This window comes from Helicoverpa zea, chromosome 22, assembly GCF_022581195.2.
Source record: "Helicoverpa zea isolate HzStark_Cry1AcR chromosome 22, ilHelZeax1.1, whole genome shotgun sequence".
Classification (NCBI taxonomy): Eukaryota; Metazoa; Arthropoda; class Insecta; order Lepidoptera; family Noctuidae; genus Helicoverpa; species Helicoverpa zea.
Window position 1 is genome coordinate 3,727,213 of NC_061473.1, and position 26,388 is coordinate 3,753,600.

Genomic DNA, 26,388 nt, shown 5'->3' on the forward strand with positions numbered 1-26,388 from the left:
GATTTGAATCGGTTCGCTCGCGTGTTTTGTGTGGTAAACAAATATCGTTTGGAACTAAGTACGTCATAATATTTGATTATTGTCATTATCGTTTGCTTGTAGGATGTTTGTGTTGATTTTTTTTGCATAAAAGACATTTCATAGCATTAAAATGTGATAAACAGTATCTTCTATTAGCAGCTATGATGATAAATTTTTGCGTCAGAAGCAAAATACCAGGAAACCAGCCAGGAAGCCGATAGGATAAAAAGGCACAACTAAAAAATATCTCATAATCATAGTGCAAAAGAATTCATTTTCTTTACTTTGTATATTTTTAAGAAAATTATTATTTTAAGGGTAAGCTAGTTATTCTACGTAATTTAAAATAAGCGTCATATATTGATTTTATATCTATATTGGGACCGGGTTTCTATCGATTGCTCCATCACGCGTCAAAAAGGTCTAATTTTGGAGATTTTACGTCATAGCCCTTTCATAATTTGTCGTCATACACCTTTGTACTAACTTTGGTACCTATACGATTTTTCTACTAGACTACATTTTACAAAAAATATATTTGATAGTGTAGTGTATGCAGGTACATGTGCATCATTGTATAGGTTATGTCATTATTATGACGCCTCGTGCGCATACGTCACTCGGTTATAAATACCGGATCGAGCGGTGGGGAGTCGGTCGTTGTCAGACTGTCGACCTGTGTGGTGGTGCGTTGGTGAGTCGATTAACATAATAAAATGAGCGTACAATACATTGGCGACGAGGATAAAACCGTGAGTGTTTGGACCAACAGTTACCTATTATCTAATTTTTATAATTTTGAACTACCTATTAGTTCTGTGATCCAGAAAAATATTTGATATACAAGGTTATACTAAATAATTTGTCCTATTCATGCCTATACCAAATTAATGTATGCTAAATAAGCTTTGACAACAAGTAACCTCTGACCGATGTTAATATTCAATCATATTAAAAAGAGCAAAAGGAAAGAAGGAAGGGAAGAGAGTAGAATGACAAAGTATACATAACTTTTATGTTCATGTATGTATCACCCGAATTGCAAACAAATTTTAACCTTTTTACGAAATTCTTTGTTTAAGTTTACCTTGTTACAATTCTAATGGAAGTAGCAATATTTATTGCAGGTGTTAATATTTATTAAATGAGTAATTTATAATACAAAATCATTACTTGGTGATCAGTTTACTCATTCTTAAACCTGCATCAAAGTTTATTCAATAATAGGCATTTATTGGAAGCAATATAAAGTTGCTGGTTGTTGAATTGTCGTCAAGACGACTTTAGCAGTGGTGGGATTTCCTAGAGGATATAATACAATAACCTATTTGCCTTATAATCAATTGTGTTTAATAATTGTTGTGCTTGCATGCCAACAAGGCGGAATGTACACGGATCTTATTATGTTGTTAACAATCCTATTTTGTAAGTGCCTGCATTCTAAGCAAATAAAGACCTATTCTATTCCAAAAATCTGCTGGTCATTAAATTGACAGCTTGACGGTTAGCAGTAGTGTATATCTACTGGTCATTAGATTGACAGCTTGGCAGTTGGCAGTAGCGTGTATCTACTGGTCATTAGATTGACAGCTTGGCAGTTAGCAGTAGTGTATATCTACTGGTCATTAGATTGACAGCTTGGCAGTTGGCAGTAGCGTGTATCTACTGGTCATTAGATTGACAGCTTGGCAGTTGGCAGTAGTGTGTATCTACTGGTCATTAAATTGACAGCCTGATTGTTGGCAGTAGTCTATATCTACTGGTCATTGAATTGACAGCTTGATGGTTGGCAGTAGTGTGTATCTACTGGTCATTAAATTGACAGCCTGATTGTTGGCAGTAGTCTATATCTACTGGTCATTGAATTGACAGCTTGATGGTTGGCAGTAGTCTATATCTACTGGTCATTAAATTGACAGCTTGGCAGTTGGCAGTAGTCTATATCTACTGGTCATTAAATTGACAGCTTGACAGTTGGCAGTAGTCTATATCTACTGGTCATTAAATTGACAGCTTGACAGTTAACGGTAGTGAACGTCTACTGGTCATTCAATTGACTGTACACGCATAAATTATCTGGCGATAGTTGTCAACTACTGCAACAACTAAATAGTAAATCTTGATAATTTTTATATTTTCTGTGCCCGGTGATTTGGATCATAAAAAGCTTCCAAACTTAACTTCTCAGAGTCTAGTCAACAACTTATACCTGCTATATTGTTCTGGTACTTAACTAACTTAATTCAAGTGCTTGCAATATAGAGGATATTACAAGAACAAACTGGTGGGTTATATACTCAACGGTTCTACAAATGACAAACATGTGCTAGGTATCTAGTTAAACAAACAGCACATTGAGGGACCGTAGTAGGTTGTCCATGTATGTTGAAGAACTCGCCCAGCTATACTGGTATGTATTCACCTATGCACAACATCCAAGTCCATCAACACCTCTAGTGGGTTGCCTACCCATAATAGTGTTAATTAACAGTTGCTCAGTCACCCTAGGTATAATTTCAATACTTTTACTTTATTTTGCTGTATTAAAGAGGTTGTTATACAACAGAGATATTCCAGAAGATACAGAACAGTAGAACAGCATACAAGCAGCAATACTAGCTGGAAAATGTGGATCAAAATTTTGGTATTCAATAGATAGAATCTTTGGTAAACATGCTAGCTCACAATTGTAATTTCAGTACTTTAGGTTGATATAAAACTCTTAGATCAAAAGAATATGGAACTAAGCATTGGAGCAATCTGTGATTTATTTGACAATGCTACTTTATCTACCCAACTGCCTCGTTGGTCTAGCTGTCGCAAGCGCGGCTGCTGAGCACGAGGTCTCGGGTTCGATTCCCGGGTCGGGCCTGGAAGTTGGTGATTGATACACCCGTGCATCGGAAAGCACGTAAATGTCGGTCCTGCGCCTGATCTCTTTCCGGTCGTGTCGGATTGCCGTCCCATCGGGTTATGAGAGTGAAGGAACAGTGAGTGCACCTGTGTCTGCGCAAATGCTTGTGCACTATAATATGTCCTGCGCAGTTGGCTAATCCCCTTACGTGAGTACAGCCGCCGTAGCCGATAATCGGCTAGGAGGACATCATCATCATTTACCCAACTGGGCCTTCTCATCTGTGACAAAAAAATCTTTTAAGGATGATACCTGGAAGGAGTTCCAATGTAGATACTTACTCTGGGAACTGTCTAATGATGATTAGCTCATGGATGATTGTTGCAATCAAGTTCTCAAAAGTTGATGATTGCGTGTGCTTTTAAAACCTTCAAGATTCAGGCTTGAATGAATTTTAATTGGTATCTTAGCCTCTTTTTTATTGATTTACATTGGTGTTTATAAATAGTTTAACAAAGTGGCCCTCATTATAATATTGTTATTTGCAAATTATGTTTTACAGTATTGCAGTACCAATAAGCAGTATAAGTACATTGAGAGTTGTGGAAGAATATGCTTCCATAGGAGCGAATAACATAACCATATATGAACATATATGAAATAGAATCCATTTATTGATCTCAAGTTAATAAATCATCACATTAATATATTCTTGAAGTGCACACCTACTTGTAATATAAAGTTGTGTAATTTCCTCAACCCATCCCATAAGATAAGATCCATGTGGGTGGTGGGATGGATATCTATTAACAAAATAATGTCTTGTGTCCATAGCGTTAGGGTTAATAATAATTGATCTTAGAACACCAATCTTAGGTTACCGTAAGACAATTGGACTCGCACGAGAGGTAAAGAACTTTATCACTATTTACATTTATCGACATTTATTACTCTTTTGTGCTAATTAAACTACACAGTTGCGTCGACATTTGGTTAATAATAACTAAAATATTATTAAGTTCCTAAGTCCTACTGCAAAATATAATCTGAGTAAGTGTTCCTTAAAGTATAGGAAGTAAAATTGCCCTTAGTCACCAAATCGTTTAAAAATTTACTGGGGTGCTGTCCCTATAAAAGATAATAATATTTTTATATTCTGGTTGTCTAACTAAAACAACGTAGATAAAGTCATCTGCAATAAAGGGTAAGCGCTTTTGAACGAAACTATAAACATACTTATGCAGCCAACTATATAAAAAAAAAAAAAAATATTACGTTACCTATACGCGGTCATGAAATTGGAAAAGCGTAAAATATTAAAAATGGAAACAGCACAAAGCTGATCATCAAATTGATGAGGTCAAGTATGACATGAGAGCAGCATAGCTGCTCATAAAATTGAGATATAGAATTAGAATCCCACATTTATCTATGTGTAGACAAATGTTTTAGAAAGGTTAGCGGTTGTTTTGCAAAAGGAAAATTGCATCGACTAGAAAACTGTTTGTGAGCTGCTGTCACCTTGTTGAAAGGAAGAAGAGCATGAGTTGAGGGTCAGGGACTCTTCTATTTTATGGTGATGCAGAATGTCACAGCTTCAAAATATATAGTGCAAAGTTAGTGACACCTGTTAAAGTGCGTTCGTTGCATAATATGGTTCTAATTAGTTAAAATCTGATTCGTAATGTTACTTTACACCTTCGTTATAATCAATATGTAACCATGACACTAAAAAGCTTACCATCAAAGCATAATAATTCTTTGACTACTTAAATTTTTGAAAACAACATTAGGAAAAGCAAACAAACATTACAGAACGCAATGTCCGGTGATAATAGTGTTCTTGGATGCCTAACCGAAATATAAGTATTCCTATCGCACTATTATATGCAGTAAGGTATTCATATGTTGGGTGTTGAATGCTAAGAAGCTTACAGTTTCTTGACTAGATATTGGACATACATTGATGTAGGGTATTTAAAGCCTATATCAGAATTTCAGCGAGTGTACTAGCAGAAACGTGCAAAGTACCAGCGCTGATCAATAGGGTTGAAGACCAGATTGTTTGTTACATTGCTGAGATAATGATAGGCTTTGATATTCCACTCTCAAATTAAAAACTACATATTACCAAAATTAGTTGAGTTAGCATTCTCTTGCTTACAAGGCACACAAAGTACTTAACTCGTACATAGAACTACAATTTAAACCATTAAATTGGAGACAAAGTATGTGGTCACCATTAAATGGGTGACAAAGTATGGAGTCACCATTAAATTGGAGACAAAGTATGTGGTCACCATTAAATGGGTGACAAAGTATGGAGTCACCATTAAATTGGAGACAAAGTATGTGGTCACCATTAAATGGGTGACAAAGTATATGGTCATCATCAAATTGGAAACAGTCCATCTAGGTCACCATTCAATTGGGACGATCTTATGTGATTACTTTCCTCGTACGGCTCGTACGGTTTTGAATGAGTGAAAAGCATTGATGAGGTACCCTAATGCCGATCTTTTACCTTGGAACAATGCATTCTGTATCAGTTTTAAGTGAAGTCGAACCAAGCAAGATGAGTGCTCATTATCTGAAGGTACAGCAATATTTGAGACTTGCTTGATTTCACATGGACTGATTGGCGGGATGTCTGCCAAATGGACGGATCATCTCTAGTGTAGATATAATACAGGGCCGGAACAGCGGCTACAAAACCTGAAGTTAAACTTGCCGGCCTGATATCACTGCTACGAATTTGTCTTGTTGAGCCTGAAGCAGATGCTGGTATGTTACTGTCTGCAAAGGGACGGATTTTTATTTATGTTTATTTCACAAGGGAAGGGATGTAGTGTCCTGCAGTATCACCGATATCTGTCGTCTCCTTAAATGGAAAGGGAAATGAAATGGAAACGGAACAAAGTAAATCAGTTTGATGGCAGTGTGATCGGTGGACTGATCTGATAGCATGGTTTTGTTGTGCTGCAGGTGTTTGATAGATCTTTAAGAAATTACCAAAATATTTATGAGTTTGATTGTTGGACTTTTTGAAACAAGGTTAAAATCAAAACAACAAGGGAGAGATGTAGTGTATGCAGGTACATGTGCATCATTGTATAGGTTATGTCATTATTATGACGCCTCGTGCGCATACGTCACTCGGTTATAAATACCGGATCGAGCGGTGGGGAGTCGGTCGTTGTCAGACTGTCGACCTGTGTGGTGGTGCGTTGGTGAGTCGATTAACATAATAAAATGAGCGTACAATACAGATAGTATTTACACAGCTTTCATCATCATCATCTCAGCCATAGGACGTCCACTGCTGAACATAGGCCTCCCCCTTAGCTCTCCACAGATACCTGTTGGAGGCGACCTGCATCCAGCGTCTTACGGCGACCTTTATAAGATCGTCTGTCCACCTTGTTGGTGGACGTCCTACGCTGCGCTTGCTAGTCCGTGGTCTACACTCCAGCACTTGACAGCTTTACTTGACTAATAATCTTCAAACCGCGCATAAGTGCATGCCTTTAACACTCAAATTAATATATATGCCAGGTTTAGATAATGAAGAATATGTGAACAAAACCTTTTTCCACACGTTTGCCAACGAAACTATTGGCTACTCGACAAAACTTCAGCAGTAACAAGAAATACCCCCCCAACGACAAATTAGAAGAACCCAAGAATATTCTCGGACGACTTTCCCTACCTTTTCTCATTAGTAACAATAAACATGAAATCACGTTTCTACTCCCTGCTCCTTTCTCGGACAATTGCGTCACTAAATAATTACCGTGTTTCGGAAGGCACGATTAACTGTAGGTCCCGGCTGTCATTTGAACATCTTTGGCAGTCGTTACGGGTAGTCAGAAGCCAGTAATCTTACAACCACTCTTATCTAAGGGTATTGGGTTGCCTGGGTAGCTGGATTGAGAAGGTCAGATAGGTAGTCGCTCCGTGTAAAGCACTGGTACTCAGCTGTATACGGTTAGACTGAAAGCCGACACCAACATAGTTGGGAAAAGGCTCGGGAGTCGGGAGATGATGATGTCAATATAAATAGGATGTACATAGATTTCTGACACAGTCTGCCCGTGACCATGGATGCTGTAAAGGATCCGAAACATCGGGATTAAATAATATTAATATAACCGCGAAAAAATCCGTAAAAGTAGTTTGTTTAAATAGGGTGTTACAGTTCGGTGTAACAGGAGGTCTCGCCACAATGCAGAGTAATTATACAATCCGTGCATCGGAGAGGGAGATAACCGGCTGTTCGGAAATTGAGCAAACCGCCAACAAATTATACCGCAATGTTTCTGTATTGGTTGTGGTCAGGCTTTTCTTATACATATATCTAGCTAGGATATAGTCAATTATTATTGGAGTCTGATCCTAATAATTTAATGTAAAACCAGTTGGAAAGCGAACCAATAAATACAAAAAAACCGGCCAAGCTCGAGTCGGATTCCAGTTTTCAGTATTTGTTGTCATAGCGGCAACAATTATACATCATTTGTGAATATTTCAGCTCTCTAACTATCACGGTTCATGAGATACAGCCTGGTGACAGACGGACGGACGGACGTACAGAGGAGCGAAAACAATAGGGTCCCGTTGTACCCTTTGGGTACGGAACCCTAAAAAATATGAAAATTAATGTACAAACAAATGGACAAACTACATATACACATATACCAATACTGCTTAGTATTACCCTGTCATGCATCATAACTTTAAGTTACCATCAATAACTGATATGGTTCTCGCGGTCACGGTCATAAATTTCTGTTAGGACTTTATTGTTAGTTTAACTGTCGTAATTAGCATGTACACATTAGACTGTAGATACAATAATTCACTGAATTGCTCTATACACGTTATTGTCTAAGAACAACTAGAAAAAACGCATAATCAAGATGAAATATATAAAAAAAAACATAGATTTGTAGCAACGACATTCTCATTAAGACGCAAAATGTAGCATTAAAAGTAAACATCAGAATAGAGAGTTTCCGAAAACCTCCCCCATTTTGGAAAGTCAGTTAAAACGTTAGTTTAGATACTCACATTAAACCAACTTTAAAGGATAGCATAGCTTAAAGATGTAAATAAAACAATCTAACCCAGACACCAGAGCTAAAAGGCTAAAAATTCTCAGGTAGATTTTCAGCACAAACACCAAAATACCATCAACTCACCTGGTAATATGAACCTTATTCCCATACACATAGAGGCTATAGCAGTCAGAATACCTGTGTATTGCGTACCTGTTCACCCCTGTAAGATTGATGAGGGCGTGAAGTATTTACAATTAGAGCCTGGCCAGCCATTACGGGGGACATGCGATACGGCTAATGTTTGTACTGGCATTAAGCTGTACATTTACCAATGTATATAGCTATTAAACTATTTAGGGCATGTGATAGCTGACCACGTAGGTATAGGTGCCGCCATGCACAATTTAACTGTGCACGGAGTCTCGATTTCGATTCCCAGGTCAGGCCGAAATTCCAAAAAGCAGCCTGGAGCCTAGAAGTTAGGTGACTAATACACCCGTGCATCAAAGAGCACGTTAATGTCGGTCCAGCGCCTAATCTTTCTCCAGTCGTGTCGGATTGCCGTCCCATCGGGCTATGAGAGTGCACTTGTGTCCGCGTATATGTTTGTGCACTATATTATTATAATACATAAGTGTCCTGTGCAGCTTTCCGATTTCCTTAGAATTTGGCTTAGGCCGCCTGGCGTTTATGTATTCATATATCTTGTTATAATCGATAATTAATTATCGTGATGTCGTTAATTAATTAGATATATTATAGTTTACGATAAACTACAGACTACCTCCATTGTCTCAATAGCAGCGACAAGCTATTACCCTAATGTCTCAAGTACCATTACCCAACACATTTAGTTGCCAATTGTTTGTTCTCACTACACAACACACGGAGGAAGGAAGTATGAGAGGATATGCCATGAGGCAGGTAGGTCATGGGGCTACATGTAGGTCAACAACATATGGTGGGCGTGACCAAAAAGAACAGTTACTAGTCAACTAACGAGGCGTTCGGATTCCTTGAGAACATATTCTGTCAAAGATTGATCTTGATTGACTGGTAAAAAATGGACGGGTTCCAATGTAGCCAGTAAGTTTCGTCGTCCCTCGAACACCCTTATTATGACATCTCTGCTCAACATTTCATTCTCCACGGTACTCACTAAGTTCTCACTCCACAACATTACACGTACGTGCAATCAATACGGGCCAGTGTTTACAGGCCCTAATGACTGCTTCGAGTGTATTGCAGCCGTTGTCATTATCTTAAGTGTTGCATTTCTATGCGGACAGTGTAATTGGATTGTATTACACTTTAGTGCAGAGAATTTGGGTCAGTTTGGAGCTGTCTTTGGAATTGCGATGTAGCTTATCCATGTATAAATAGAGTTTGTATATTTTTAGCTAAGCGAAAAACAGTTTCTTGAAGAAGCTCTAAAATTCCTTACTAATATTAAAAAAAATGTAACTGTATATCTGCCGCGCATAAAAGCCAAAATTAGTGAAACGATTTTAATAAAATTTGGTACACAGGTAGTCCGGAGCCTGCAAAAGGACATAGGCTACTTTTTATCTCGTTGCTGGAAGTTGTATTCTCAAGCCTTGCATGAAAACCTGGGGAACAGCCAATACAAAAATATCTTGTTCCTGTATTTATAGAAAGACAACAAAAGAACGCCCCCAGTTTTTATATTTACCTTTCCGAATGGTATGTTCTCAGTTTGTTAATGTATGTGTTTTGTAACAAAAGAACTTTCTTTGCAAGTACCTTCCTACTGTTTGCAAAACAAATCGGTATGCAAACTTTTTGTAGCAGACTTGCTAACAGCAGGCTTACCCGACTTGTTTTATAGGTAGTATAGTATTTTTTAATAGTAAACACACTGCTTTACCCTGCTATTCATAGTTGTGTTGCTTTGTATTATATGAGACACTAGCTTCTGCCCCGGTTTAACCCTCCTTCTGAAAGAACTATAGTATAATTTTCTAATATTTGATGGTATAAGTTAAGTTACTGCCGAGTTTCATCACAATCCATTCGCTAGTTTTTGTGTGAAATGAGAATAACATGTATCTATCATAACACAAGTCCAGGAGCGCTCAGTAATGTTCGAGTCTTATAAATACAATGTGCATGTACATTTACATATAAACACATGTATGTATAGCTCATCCGCTTTCCTGATATAAAACGTCTCTACTTATTTGCTGATTACGAAACTCCCGTACGTTCCCAATACGTCAACATTTTGTTTGGAAACATCTAAACTTGGGTATCAAGTAAATTGGTCGATAATCCTCTTTCGGCTGATTGCTCTGAATATTTTATTGAACCAATTCGATTAACGAACGAGTTAGGTGAAGGAAGGGGGGGTATAACATGAAGGTTTGTAGTTGAATGAATGAGTTTAGTGAAAGGAGATTGAGCAGGTAACAAACAAAAGATTGGCCAATAGCAATAATCTAAGCTTGAGAGGACAAAAGGACAAATTAATGTCGGTATGTAATTAATCAGTTAGGTGGTCGATTTATGTAAACAATTTGCATCTGGTTAGACTGGAAGCCGAACCTAATATAATTGAGAAAAGATTTCACCCGGATTAAATTATCGAACCTAAAAATGTTCTAGATTTTCGACGTCAGTTTTTTTCCATTTCTTTTACGATAATACTAGATATTCCTCGTAGGTCGCGTCTCGCAGTTCACCCGCGTACTGAGTAGGTAGTCACTCACTCACCAATAGAGCATGTCCTTTCTCAGTCTATAGATTATCTTGATATGAAACATTAAACTACTTTTGGTGGAAAAGCTGAACAGACAGAATTTCTTTAACATTTACAATATTGTTAAATATTTGCTTTTGTTTGTTACAGGTGATGAGTTCATATTCCGGGATTCGTACGGCGGCATCAGTCTCATGTTCGCAGTCAATCAAACTACTAAAACACTCATGCCGAATACTACGTTTGTAAGTATTACTTTACTATCAAATTTTGAAGATATTGATGTATCAGATATAATGCGAGTCTAAGGATGACTGGACCATTTAATTATCTCGATAACCAAACCATAACCAACAGTTAAACTGCCGCCCATTGGTCAAATTGGCGATTTGACAACTGAAAATGGTTCGGTTGTCGTGTAGCTAAAATGGGACTGCAACTCTCCGGAAGGGTTCTTTCAAATTGAATGTTTTGTATCAGTGACGCTGTGGCACGGAAACAGTGCGTTTGTCGTCCGACAAACCGCAGCCACACGGCAGTCACACAAGCATAAAACGTCCAATCATAATTAATAAATAGTTGAGAAAATTCTAGGCTGATAGGATAAATGCTAGACTATATATACACTAACAATAACCTACCAGTTCGATTAAAAACGCAGGAATATGCACGTGTAAAGGATCACATTTTTTGAAGCGCAAAATGTAACGCTCATGTAAACTTGTATGCTGAAATATCCCTTTATCGAGAACAAAGTTTAGAGTCTGTAATCGCCCTAACGTACTTGTATTTTCACTTAGGGATTGCCAGTAGGTAATTTGTTGTTTGTAATAATTATTAAAGTTCTGTTTATTTTACGGTGACCTTTCTCGTTGTAGGCTGTATTTCAGCCCACGCTGCGAGCATGTGGGTTCCGGCAAATACCAATATGTTTAAATTAGTTCGAAATGCCGACCGGTGATGTCGATGTGCCGCCGTGTGATGTGTCAATCTCAGACCGAACTGACGGTGAAGTTAATTTTAACAACATCAGAATTTGTTACTATGCCGTTAATTAATTTCATCGACGAGCTTACTTTCAGCAGCGTTTAGACTAGCAAACTCGTTGAAAAATCTCAATCCTTCTATAATGGTGAAACCATTATCCCTATCATCATCATCCTCCTGTTGTTCAATTTATTATTTGGGACCGCGTTTCATGTCTTCTGCTTCCTTGCATCTCTGTCTTTCATCATATCACAAGTAAAATGAAATTGTAAAAAAAAAAGATAAAGACAAAAGTCATTTATTCAAAGTAGGCTGAAAATCAGCACTTTTTGAAGGTCTGCAAAAGACAGCCTCCAAAATTCTCGTCCTTCACCACTTTCTATGTGTTTTTGATGGGAAGAAGAAGTATTGGAACAAACTCCTCGGATAAAGTCAGCATCACTAACATTACATTAATCAAATTATCGACATTGAGCTACATACCCAAAAATGTGTCACACAACACTAAAATGTTCTCAACTATATCCAAAAATAAACAGGCGCCCAATACCGCAATATGTTAACTCAATCGCGCGTACGTTGCAAAAATAAGTTTACCATCGAACACACAAGGAGGCAATGGGCTGGAACGCCCCCCTTTTGCCCCCAATTCTCCCCACTTCACCCCCTTTCACCCCACCCTAGAGCCACTTGTTGGCTGGACATCAATTTATTTGGTAGCCCTGTCCGTGACACTTAGGATATAGTGACCTTGCTATTTCGAACACTTTTAGAACATCGAAAACAATTTCGAAGTAAAATTAAGTGTATCCATCCGCACACTGCAAACTAAACAGTCGGCCGACAATTGACCCGAAGACAGTAAAACACATTTTTCACAAGAAAATCTTGATTCCAATCAAAGTGTTCAGTCGGTCTGATACCGGCTAAATACCTGTGGCCTTACTACAAAAACTTTAACCCCTGTTTTACACTTGTCTAATAACATTTTGGCTGCAAAATGAACCGTATGTCAACGTCATAATTTGACATTTTTTTAGACAAGGCATAAACTGACGTTTAAAAGTTTTTGTGGTAAGACGGTTTATCTTTGTAATGTGCGTACTACTTTTCATCTTCATACTGATTTATGAGCGCAAACAAACTATCGGCCGACTAAAAGTTTGCAGTGTGTACTATAGTTCGGCCATTCAGAGAATGCGTTCCTGACACGTCGCGATTGAACTGACGACGTAACTTTGCAATGGCGTTGCAGTTACGATAAAAATATTTTTGCTGGTTGTTTACCGTTTTAACAATTGAGGAGCATTAAAACAACATTATTATATCAATAATCAATGAATGTAGTTACGTCGTCAGTTCAATCGCGACGTGTCAGGAACGCATTCTCTGAATGGCCGAACTATAGTGGCACTCAAAGTGTTCTGTACGAAAATTGACTCGTTATGCTGAAGCTGTTTTGGACTCGCTTGAACGGTTTTCTTTTGTTCGGTTGGTTGAAAGAATAGTTTTTTGAAGCCCGTTTAAAAATTTTAATGGATTCTTCTGTTTAATTTTTGTTCGCAATAAAGGGCTTATAAACTAGGCTTGGTTATTGAAAATTAAGTAAATTGAGATTGTGAATAAATATAGGTGATTGATACAATCAATAGTAAAGTTTAAAATCATTTTGTAGTAGACTAATTGTTAAATAAATAGATATTTTAGGCTGTTCTTTGAATAAATTACCTATTTCATTGAATATAACTTTCAAGATATTCTATGGATGGTTTATACCTATACCAATATTGGATGCTAATGAAAATAAGACGTTCTGTTTAATTGGTAATGAGCAAACATAATTTTTCCTCTTTCCAAACATGGCTAATTTCAGATATTTTTTCTGATTATAATAATAATTAGTACTCGGTTTTGTGTTGAGTCACCATTTCATGGTTTTGCGTGTTGGCTTCGGCCCCACGTTCGCCTCCCAAACATCCGGGACTATACTCCCGAGGTCTGGTAACTTCTATCAAGTCTCTCTATAGCTTTAAGGTTGGCTGTAAGAGAACCCTATTCTGGGTTAAGCTCGCCGTTGTACATAAACTTTCTGTATCTTTTATGTATATTAGGTAAGTGTACAAAGAATTAAGTAACTAGGTACTCATCAGTTCGCTTTTCCTCGAGTAATTTAAAATCGTATAATTTTCTGGAAACGTTTCTAATTCTTGTTCCATTAAAAATTTAATAATATCCCATCCCTCTTTGGTGGCCACTCCATTTTATTTCTTAAGGAAAATGTCCTTAAATATGAACTGTCAATGGAAAAGTTTAGCTGTTTTCGTCTATTTTTGCTCACAAAATAAACGATAAAATACTTAATTACAATAGAAGTACGTAAATGTTAAGATTTCAGCTTCGATATAAAGGTTGTCGGAAATAAAATGACCTGTACGTAATGATTCGTATTCATTATATTAAATGGGTTCCTTCATCAATATGTTTCTATAGAAATGTTGGTATTTATATTTTGAACAAGTTTGGAAAATTACTGGCTAAACTATTTGTCAGAGCATTTTGTAGTGGGGCTGCGGGATTGTTTGAAAGAGTTACCGCGGCCCTGGTATATAAAGGGCTTCAGAAGGAACATGATGGGTTTTAGTCAGTAGGAGTCTGATACTCCCTCACGCTGCACCCACAGTAAGGAGAGTCATTTGTCTGACCTGAAAAAGTTAGGCACAAAATCAGATTTTTAGACCAGATCTAAAAACGTAAGCTATTCTAATTTAATAAATGCTGAATCGACCAAAATACAGCAAAAACTGCCAAATGAACGAAAAAATGTTTGGTCATCTTCACATAACCGTCAAAGTATAATCTCCCTGCTCTCCAACCCGCAATAAAAGTTGCCTTGTTTGTACCTAATTGAATATTTTCTGTTTGCTTAGGCCCTAAGCTTAGAGCATGTGACCAACCAGAACCGCAGTGAGCAAAAACCTGCATCCAACAAGCATCCTAAAAAAATTCTGCCAATATAAACGTTCAAACATGCCTTCTCAGCCAGATGATGTGCACACAAAAAAAATGCAAACATTTACAACCAACTAGCTTTCTCCCGCGGTCTCACCCGTCTCTCCTGGAAACTGCTTCCTATATAGGCTAAAGTCTAGGCAATTATATATTTAGTCTAGACTATTATTATAGGGTATAGGGTATTTAAGTACAGGGTTCCTGTATAGGCTAGTGAGGCTGGGGATACTGTAGCTTCCTAACGGTGAAAGATTTTTTAAAATCTGTTCAGCATTTCGGAGCTTTTAGGTTACCTACAAACAAATGTAAAGTATTGACTTGTGGAGGGGAAGGCACAGCAATGGCGTTTCCAGTTGTCAAATTATCTAAGACCCTAAACCGGGGACAAAGTTTGTTAACGTTTTTAATTTCGTTCCGTTGCTTGTCAAGACGTTGTTGAAGAAGAATGTAATGAGATGCGTCGGGAAATTGCTTTCGGTTATATCGGAACGTTTTGAGTTAGGTGCTTCACACACTGCGTGGCGTGGTCGTTGCGTTTTTATTTCTTTTTTATTAACAGGTGATGTAATAACTTTATTCATCATTTTAAGCGTTCGATTAAAAAATATCTCAAAACTTAATCAGGATTCAAAATATTTGTTTAGCATCTTAAATCTTTTATTCGACATATTTTCTCAAAACCAATTCTAACACTATTTTTATGGACGCAAAGCTTTGTTATGTTGTTTCTAGCTAGTTTATATAAGAACGCAAAAAACTATTCGCTCGTATCCAGGTCACAAGAAATTAAACCTAAATAAACTCAGACCAGTAATTATTTACAGAACTACCAAAAAAAGTTGTGCACAGAATCCAATTACCCATAATAAAAGGCAAATAAACGTTCTATCCAATGAGGAGATCGTAAAAATACTCTGAAGTCGATCTATTACCGTACTGTCGTAGTAAATTCGTATTACCTAAACTCCTCCAGATGTTAGCTAATGAAGATTTCTGCGGCAATTCGGACTTTGCCAGTAACGGTAACAAATCGCACTTGACATTTTATTGCGTGGAAGTGGCGTCTGGTGTGACCTTTACTTTTTTGTAATTTTTCTTTTTAGTACCTGTTTTATTGAAATATTTGCATGATGTTGAAGATTTGTGAAATTTGGAAATAGGGAAGAAAGAGTGTGCAATTTATTGTCTACAAAAATTTGAAGTCGCACTACATGATTATGGAGAATAATTAAATAAACCTAACAAAACGAAAAAAAACCTTATAATTTCTTAATGAATTCCCTATAATATCCAATCAGTTAGCAAATAAATTAATTAATCGGACGGCTATCAAATACTCCACAACACAATGTACCAGGCAACCATAAACTCAAGGGAGTCAACCGTCCCAATAAAACAGAAGTCTTCAAGACAAATAAACGTCATAACAACATTACCGGTATTACTTACTACCGAACGACCACGGGAATCGATTCAATCCAATTCGATGGCATCACAGAATAAGGAAAGATGAGCGGAGATGCCATAAGGCAGGTAGGTCAGGCGCCTTCTTGTAGGTCAAATTCGTAAGTTGGGAATGATCAAAACTATTAGTTACAAGTGAACTGGGAACATCAGTCAACGATTTACGGTATTACAATAAATGGTCAGCTCCATAGAAGGCGTATAAGGGCGAAGACAGTAACGTTCCTCGTCCCCCGCTCATCCGCATTTTGGCTCGCTTCTTTCTTAGGCGATTTTCCGTTATGGCACCTTCGCTAGTCATTTTGTTCTCAACTGATGGTATCGATACCTGTTTTACGATGCTCTTTATAGACGTAGGCATCGGTTCTCGTTTCCTGGATCGAATATGGGGTATAATTCGATGTTTAATACGGTGATCGCGTGTCGAATTATATGCGAATTAGGGTCCAATGTTGTAAAGGTATACTTTGTAGTTCAACTGTGAACTTTAATTGGTTGTTTACTAAGTACTTATGTACAATTTGAGTTTGCTGTGCAGTCAAATTATTTATTTATTTATTTATTTATTGTTATCACAAAATCCACAGCTCTCAACATTTGCTTAACATAGGTACTTAAAATCAACCTTACAGCCAATTACGGATTTACAATTTTATAACTTTACATATAATTGCTACAGAACAGATTGCTTTATATGCTAGTATCATCTTTGCATAGCGTTGCGAGTTTTATAGTTGTAGGTATAAATGTTAAAGGAGTGTACATGAGAAGTATTGAATGAATTTGTGTGTGCGTGCGTGTGTGTGTGTGTGTATGTGTACAGTGACTACCTATATATGCCTTCTGTTAATTTGTTTCTATTTGTAATCATTAGTCAGTTCGTCAAGTACAGAGGATACAAGTAGCTTCCTGAACATACCTTTTGTGTAGTAAAATACATCAAGATGAGAGAATTTTTTGTTGTAATTTCTTAAAATCCTACCAATGACCAAGTTCTGCGCGTAGTTTGTACTATTTTGTGGTACACTGAAAAACTGTGTGTGCCTAGTCCGTCGAGACGGAGTGCTCAGTCTAAGAACTAAGTTACTTAGAGCAACGCAATCTATGTTCCCATTACAAACGTTATATAGAAATACCATGTCCAAAATCGATCGCCTGTCCTGCAATGAAAGTATGTTATGATGTTTGCATGACAGAAGGTAATCTTTTTGTCTGAAACCCGTGCGATAGTTAAGATATTTAATGAACTTAGATTGTATGGATTCTATCTGCTGTATGTATACTAGGTAGTGTGGATTCCATATGCTGCTACAGTATTCTAATATACTGCGTATATACGCAAAGTATAGGATTTTGATACAATCTGTATCGGTAAACACTTTACATATTCGCATAATGAATCCAAGAATTTTGTATGCCTTACCAACGATATAGGACACATGTTCCGAAAACAGAAGTTTTGAGTCAAGGACGACACCAAGATCCCTGATACAGCGTACAATACTGCCACCACTAATATTATAAGTGTATTGAATCGTATTTCGCTTCCTAGTAAATGTTATAGTCTGGCATTTGTTAACATTTACATTTATTCTATTGGTATTATAATAGTCTGTTAGTCTATTTAAATCTTCTTGTAGCTTGTCACAATCATCTTTATTTTTAATAGTCATAAAAATCTTGGTGTCGTCAGCATACATCAGAAACCTTGCGTTAAGCACACGTGCGCCTATATCGTGTAGGTACGCTGAATAAAGTAATGGAGCTAAAATTGAGCCCTGGGGCACACCAGATGGCACTTTTACGCAGTCAGACCTTACTCCACCCAATGTAACAATTTGAGATCGATTTTTAAGGTATGACTCAAACCACCTGAGCAAGTTACCATGAATTCCAAGCTCTTGTAGCTTACGCAGAAGGATGATGTGATCCACGCGGTCAAAAGCTTTCTCAAAATCCGTGTAGATCACGTCAACCTGTCCACCACCATCCATATCTCGAGCAACATTTTCAATAAATACAGCTAAATTAGTGTTAGTAGACCGACCTTTGATAAACCCGTGTTGTTCTTGTGGAATTAATTTTGATAACGTTGGATAAATATAGTTATGAACAATTTTTTCCATAATTTTTCCTAAAACATTTAATATTGAAATGGGACGATAGTTTTCTATATGTGTTTTGCAGCCTTTTTTATATACGGGCACAATATGGGCCGTTTTCCATACAGATGGACAGTATCCCTCACTGAAACACCTGTTGAAAATATATGTGATTGGTAAGAATAGGGATTGAGCGCATTTAACGAAGAAAAGAGGTGGTATGCAGTCACTTCCTGAACCCTTTAAGGTATCCAAGTTCTGCAACAGTTTCAGAATACTCGCGCTCTCGAACTCGAATTAGTTCGTAAAACTGAACTGGTCAAAGTAAATCAATTTATTTTTCATGCCGACGTTTTAGTTTAAAATATTAGAGGAAAGCACCTTAATTACAGTAATTTTATTTTGTTTGTAAGTACGTCAGTGGTTCTATAGGTACTTCAAATTTTATACACAATCGATGGATATATAGATTCCGAATGTTGTCCTAATAAATACACACTTTTAATCATGTGTACAAATCGCGAAATATTAAAAACCTTAATTCCATACAGATACCCTCCTACAATTTTACTAAGCAACTTTTCTAAGTTTGTATGTACTTTCTAAGTATATCTTTGACACCATTGACTGTGTTTCGGATGGCACGTTAAACGGTAGATCCCGGCTGTCATTGAACATCCTTGGCAGTCGTTACGGGTAGTCAGAAGCCAGTAAGTCTGACACCAGTCTAACCATGGGAGTATCGGGTTGCCTGAGTAACTGGGTTGAGAAGGTCAGATAGGCAGTCTCTTCTTGTAAAGCACTGGTACTCAGCTAAATCCTTAGCCGTTAGACCGGGAAGCCGACCCCAACCAACATGGTTGGGAAAAAGGCTCGGAGGATGATGATGACCCTCCTACAATTACTGTTCTGTCTTCCGTGAAAAGAGTTGCCCCTTTCTAATATTACATTGTTTGTTCCAGAGGGTGCTAGAACCGGCCTCATTCTCAGTGTCAGCTGACCGGCGCTTCCTCCTGCTGGCTCAGAACGTGCGCAAGATTCACACGCACTCCTACCTCGCTAGGTACACCGTCTACGATATACTCACCACGTAAGTACTTATTCTGTAATATCAATCTTCTATGACTAAACTTTCACAAAGCAGCCCGTAATCTGGAAGTTGGCGATTGATTCACCCGTGCATCGGAGAGCACGTAAATGTCAGTCCTGCACCTGATCTCTCTCCGGTCGTGTCGAATTGTCGTCCCATCGGGCTATGAGAGTGAAGGAGTAGTGAGTGCACCTGTGTCCAAGCAAATGCCACATCATCATCCTCCGAGCCTTTTTCCCAATCATGTTGGGGTCGGCTTCCAGTCTAACCGGATTCAGCTGAGTACCAGTGCTTTACAAGAAGCGACTGCCTATCTGACCTCCTCAACCCAGTTACCCGGGCAACCCGATACCCCTTGGTTAGACTGGTGTCAGACTTACTGGCTTCTGACTACCCGTAACGACTGCCAAGGATGTTTAATGACAGCCGGGACCCACAGTTTAACGTGCCATCCGAAACACAGCCAATGGTGTCTAAGATATACTTAGAAAGTACATACAAACTTAGAAAAGTTGCATTGGTACTTGCCTGACCTTTGATCGAACCCGCGCCCTCACACTTGAGAGGTTGGTCCTTTACCCACTAGGCCACCACGCCTTTTTTTTTAAGCAAATGTCACACTATATGCATATACTCAATGCAAATGCAAACTTTATTGCCACAACTAAAAATATATAAAAAAATTGGTCAGATAAGTTTTCTCAAAAGTGCTACAAAAATTGTGGCGTTGACTGACTATTCTGTATATTCAGGTTAATGCGTAATGTACCTATATATGAAGAGTAAGCTGATTTGATAGCATAATATGCCATACACAACTAGGTATATACAGATAACTAGTGCACAAGCGAGGCTCTGTTTCCTCTCTAGTCTGATGGAATGCTAATCCGACACCGGTGAGAGTAGACACTACCGAACTACGATGGATTTATGTAACTGTACATAGCACTACACAGAATTACTATGTATACCTAACATAGAGGAAGGAAAGATGAGCAGAGATGCCGTAAGGCAGGTAGGTCAGGTGTCTAGGTCAACTACGTACGGTGAGCATGTAACGATCAGTTAAACGACAAGTGAACTAAAGAAACTTGTAGGTTTCGTAGGACATCTGTCAGAGATCTTGATTGATTGGCAGAGGTTTTAAGAAAAATGAGCGAGTTTCAAAGAAGGCGTATGGGAAAGAGTTACCACAGTCCTGGTATATAAGGAGCTTAAAAGGGGACATTGTGGGTTCAAGTTGATCTTAGTCAGACATTTCCTGACGCTGGACTCATAGCTCATTCGTCACACATAGGTTGATGATTTTCCACAAAAAGGGCTAGCAAGTAAGGTTCCTCGTTCCCGGAAAACTCCGCATTTTGTCGACAATACTTTCATAGAAGATTTAACATTATGTCATCTCCGCTCGTCATTTAATTCTCCATCACACCTACGTAGTTAAAACAAAGGAATTATAATTTCATTGTTGTAATAAAATTACTGTACGCTAACACGGTAAACTCGCGACATGAAAAGTTGTTTCTCTGGGCAGCGATTACTTATGCATGCCTGGTCCTCGTTAAATACTATAAGCTAAATTATTTTGGGTGTTGAGCGAGTAAGGGCGCGGTCACATTTACTAGGAACCATTTTTTTTCCATAATATCATGAGAGGTTGAGTAGGTCAGATAGGCAGTCGCTTCTTATAAAGCACTGAATCCGGTTATACTGGAAGTCGACCCCAACATAGTTGGGAAAAAGGCTCGGAGGATGATGATGATGATGATAAAAGAACTTTTGAAAAACAATGAAGAATTATTACTCATCATGAGGGTGGATGTTAACCTTTCATGAGATAACATTAGGGATTTAAAAAAAATAAAAAGTTGTGGGTTTGTTTGCAGCTTTCAAAAATGATGATGTCAGCACATAAAACTACACTTTAAACCGTATCGTATCGTGTAGTGCATTTAAGCACCGTGATATTCAAATGTCAACTGCGTCATAAAACGCTTGAAGCATCAACACTTCACGTATACGTTAAAAATAAACTCGAAATGTTTCATTTCTTGTTACATTAAATATTAAAAAAAAAATCTCTTTTGACACAAATAGGTAGTTTGCATCTATGTTATGTCTGAAATCTGATGTTATTCATTTCTATCGAGTTTTCAAACTTCACGTCAAATAGTTTTGCCAATCTAAAGTCCACCATTTTATTTGCCAGTTATTTTGTAGCTAACTTCACGGCACGATTGTTAGGTATATGACAAGACCTTTTAGTTGACCTACAATTGTCCAACACTAAAGAAATTTCTTTTCAAAAAACTAATATGTCCGACCCCTAACTTACATTATTCAGCACACCGTCTCACTGTTGTGGCATAATTAATTATTAAACAAAATTAACAAAGAGCTAACGAGGCACAAAAGTTGAAGGTCGCTAAACTCTCGTTAATTAGCTATGTAATCAGCCTTTTTGGAACAGCCAGTTTTGTAGCAGTTGTAAACTAGAGGACGGTATCGAAGTTTCTGGATTGTTGTTTATGCTGGTATATTATTTAAGTGTTGTTGATGTCCACAAAGGCCAGGTTAGGGAGTGAGAGGAAAACTTTTATGGTTTTTATACTCGCCAGTAGGTTCAAAGATTTCTAGGTGAAGTTACAGATCAGATAAAATGAACTTCTGCTTTAGCGATACGGCCAGCTATTGTTAAGGTACTAAGAAACCCATAAGTTAGCTATAGGTGATGATTAGGACTTCATCTCTGTATAGAAGATAATCCGATTGGCAATGTAACAATTGAAGACCGAAGTGGTCAGTGATTGTTCAAAAAGAGAAATTCTACCAGTGTACTTGGACTGTAAAGACGTACCTACCATGAAGCACATAATTATTTCTTCTCGTCTACTGGCTCTAGTAAATAGTAACAAATTGCTTGTGAAAGATAGAATTAAAAGTATAGAATACAAAGTTATCTAAAATTTCGTAAAAGTATGTCCTGGGCCCACAGGAACATAATAAAATATTTCCAAAGTCAAAAGACGTAAATTCTCTATAGTTCGGCCATTCAGAGAATGCGTTCCTGACACGTCGCGATTGAACTGACGACGTAACTTTGCAATGGCGTTGCAGTTACGATAAAAATATTTTTGCTGGTTGTTTACCGTTTTAACAATTGAGGAGCATTAAAACAACATTATTATATCAATAATCAATGAATGTAGTTACGTCGTCAGTTCAATCGCGACGTGTCAGGAACGCATTCTCTGAATGGCCGAACTATAATACATGTCAAATATTAAACGTACTTGTAAGTTGTTACACTCCTGAAGGATCTAAAGTCTAAAGCAACTCCCTTTCGGCGCCTACCGTCTTGCCGTCGCGTCGTAAAAATTCTAATATTTCAACAATCATTAAAAATGCAAGTGTTTCCTCGTCCTTGGATCTTGTTTCATGTCCTTTGAAACACGAAAAGGAGATTTTTTTCTTGTGACGAATAAGAGTATCCGCACATAGCAGACTAAACAGTCGGCCGACAATAAGCAAAAGATTTTTTTAAAGAAAATCTTGTTTAAATCAAAGTTTTCAGTCAGTCTGATACCGGCTAGATACCTGATCTTTGTAATGTGTGTACAACCATTCATCTTCATACTGATTTATGACTCCAAACAAACTGTCGGCCGACTAAAAGTTGGCAATATGCGAGAACTGTAAAGGAAAGGATGTATAAATGGGGATTCCTGTTTTACGAACCCACGCCAAAATCAACTTTTTTCCCCTTTTGAAGTACTAATTTTACACTCAAACAACGATCGGTGCCGAAACAGGAATACTTTGACAAGTTACACAGTTACCAAAATAAGCTGAAAGTAATTTGTCGTTTCTGAGAGTAGAGTTCAGTATTTCTCTTTAAAATAAAAGCATTGTACGCATGTACTTGGAACCACACTCCACCCCAGCGTACCTTTTTGAAAAGTTATCTATCAATATACCTCGAATAATTCCAGCACTACATAAATAAAATCGTTGATAAAATGAACAGGAATGAAGAAATCAATTATGCACATTATGATTAATTTACAAACCTGTTAATGTACTCGTTTCTCGTATAAGTATCATTCAGCAGTGAGAATTCTTAATGAAGAGCGTCAGATCAGTAGGTAATGGAAAATATTTTGCGTAATTCGTATCAAAATAGGTTTTTAACTGCGATGTCATTAACGTATTTTGACAGATATAGGACAATGCTATCGTTCTTTAATTTAGATCATGGAGAACAAAATGAATAGCGGAGATGTCATAACACAAAATTTTCAAAGAATGTAGCGCGCCAAAGTGCGATGTTTGGGGGACGAGGAACGTTACTACCTTCGCCCTTACACGCCATCTATAGAACCCGCCCATTATTTTACAGAATAAATAAAATCAATCAAGACCAATCTTTGACAGATTGGTTTTGATTTGCCAAGTAACTATAGTTGCTCATAACTGATCACGCCTACCGTACGCTACTAGACTTACAAGAAGGCGCTCAATATACCTTCCTTACGCCATCTCCGAGATTTATTTTCCCCGAATTGAAACCAATAACCAACATATGAACCAGCCGTTGCAGCAATATGTAAAACGATTGATAAATCAAAAAAATATTGAATCGAATTGCCGATAAATCTCTTCTCGTTTTATGAAATCCTGGTTACAAATAGCCACCATTAGGTACGGGGGTAACGATTGAAAAAGAGTGAAAAATTGAGTCTTTTCGCAGAGAAGCTACAATCATTTAAATCGGTAAATTGAATTCAATATTCTTGTGTTTATTTTGAAGTGAAGTTTAAAGATTCGAGCGATTTTTCAACTTTTTGCTGGCGTGTAACACCTGTTGTAGGTAGCTTACACATTCAACTTAGTAGACCTACGACATGTTCTCGTACATTTTTCATGTATTTTTATATCCCTTTTCCTTACTCACATAGTAAGCTAAATGGTACGAGCAATAACCCTCGAAATATCAAACCACAACAAGTCAGTCCCAAATCGGTCCCCAAAATCTGAACTCGTAAATATTAATCCTCCCGGCAAAATCGTTGATAGTCGGCTAGTTTGTCACAACTTGATCACCAAACACTTATTGTTTGCCGAATAGATTGCTCCAATTCGATTTAACACTAGAAAGACCGAAATTTTGAACTACCTACAAAGACCAAGTGGGGTCAAATGACTCATTCATGGGTTGTAATGTTTTATTCGTGTATTATGGTTTTAATTTTTATTGATTAACATCTAACAGAAAATAAAATAATTTAATAGTAATTAAACATCCATTACGTGATATAAAAATGAAAAAATAGGCACATTTTTGATGTTTTAGCTCCTTGTTTACATTACAAGAACCACACAAAGGCTTTTTACAACTATATAATACAAGATTTGTTGGTTTTGTCTGCATTTTTGCACGTAACAATGACGTGACACCGTTTTCTCTTTTCGCTACGTTCTTCTTCAGGGTCTGGGGTATGCTATTATTGGGCTGTGAAGTACCTAGACGGCGCCATCAGGGAGTGGGTATCTCGGGCGATACACTCCCTTGCCAAGTCAAGAATGACCTTTTTTCTCTGATTTTTGTACAAAATCCAAGAATTGATTGCTACCAAATTCATAATATCATGAAACACTTGTAAGGGCCAAGGAGCAGAAGGTGCTTTGACACTATATTTCTTGGTCATTTGATCAATAACATCCAGGTACTCCAAATTTCGTAGCATTGTAAAACTTCACCGTGTTCGGCTTCTTTTTTGCTTCTTCTTGATCAACAAATAATAAGAGTGAAGTAAACTAAGATTCATAACGGATTTTGAAGGTTTTCTTTGATAAACTGTAAGTGTGTAGGTTTCAGAGTTGTGAATATGTGTTTCATATAAACTGAGGGTTGCATTTTTTATAGTAGCTAGAATATCTCTTCGTGTTTTGTTTACCGTACCAACTACTGATGTATGTTTTTCAATTAGCTTTTTGATAAACTTTCATTGGTGAAAAAAAATATCAGTTGTTTTATTTCGACCACTATTCAAGTATGAGTCTATTAGTCGCAATACAACGCACTCGCCTAAACTTTGATTTTGTGGATGGCTTTCATCTCTTCCTAAATATGGGAAACCATTACACAAGCACTTTGAATCAACATCAATGCAAATATTTTAATTTACCTATCCACAATACGAGTATATTCAATGAATTTACAAAGCACGCACGTAGTGGTGTCAAATAACCACTGCGGTCTTTCTAGGTAGATGATAATTTATAATTCGTATTTATCTTGCTATCGGTATCGACACATCAGAATAATGTAAAGAATGACGAAATATTAAAAGTCATAAAACCACAGTGATTTCAATGCTTTGGTTTTGAAAATATGATTGAACAAAAACTTCATTGGGGTCATTTGACCACTCTGGTCTTTCTAGTGTTAAACTTTGAATCGATTATCAAACTTGCTAGTTTTTGGCATTTCGATATTTCTGTTCACTATTGTATTTCAACCCTAACAAAAGAAAGTTTTTCATGCTTTAAAAGTATTGAAAAGCCCGCGGTTTCGTGTTTTGTGAATTGCCTTTTTGTATCCGATTTTAGTCGATTGTTAAAAGGGATGTTCTTTATCGATTTCAGTTGTATTGTGGTGGGTAATTACTGAAGTTTTGCTGAATAAAGGATGGGTTTGTTGGCATTTGTTGTTTGTATAGTAACAGTGGGTTTGTTAAAATTAAAGTCTTTTTGTAAAAAGGTCGTAAACACTGAAAGCTTGTTATATATTTTCTCGAGGTATAAAAAATATCTCTTTATTTATTTAGTAGGTAAATAATCAAGAGAAATCTGTACTTACCGTCTAAATATTCCAACTTCGGTTCACTTCATAACCGTATGCATGAATTTGAGAGTTAATAGGATGGTTGTATAAAGAAACACCTAAAGTACCTGTACAAACATAACAAGAGTACAGACGCCCGTAATCGCAGATACCAGGCGAGCATAAAACCTAATATGTTCATAAATCGGGCCTTTAACACTACGTTCGGCGTACTAAGGCATTTCGCTAGAATATA

The 26,388-nt window shown here is 37.3% G+C and overlaps 1 protein-coding gene across 2 annotated transcripts in view; it reads left to right on the top strand.

The window, feature by feature from the left end:
- The window catches only part of LOC124641103 (inactive dipeptidyl peptidase 10), a 181,852-nt gene that overhangs the window by 107,318 nt on the left and 48,146 nt on the right, over positions 1-26,388 (top strand). For both annotated transcript variants that reach the window (XM_047179079.1, XM_047179078.1), the window contains exons 4-5: positions 10,805-10,899; positions 19,179-19,306. In XM_047179079.1, coding sequence (XP_047035035.1) covers positions 10,805-10,899; positions 19,179-19,306 — 223 coding nt within the window. The remainder of the gene's footprint in view (positions 1-10,804; positions 10,900-19,178; positions 19,307-26,388) is intronic.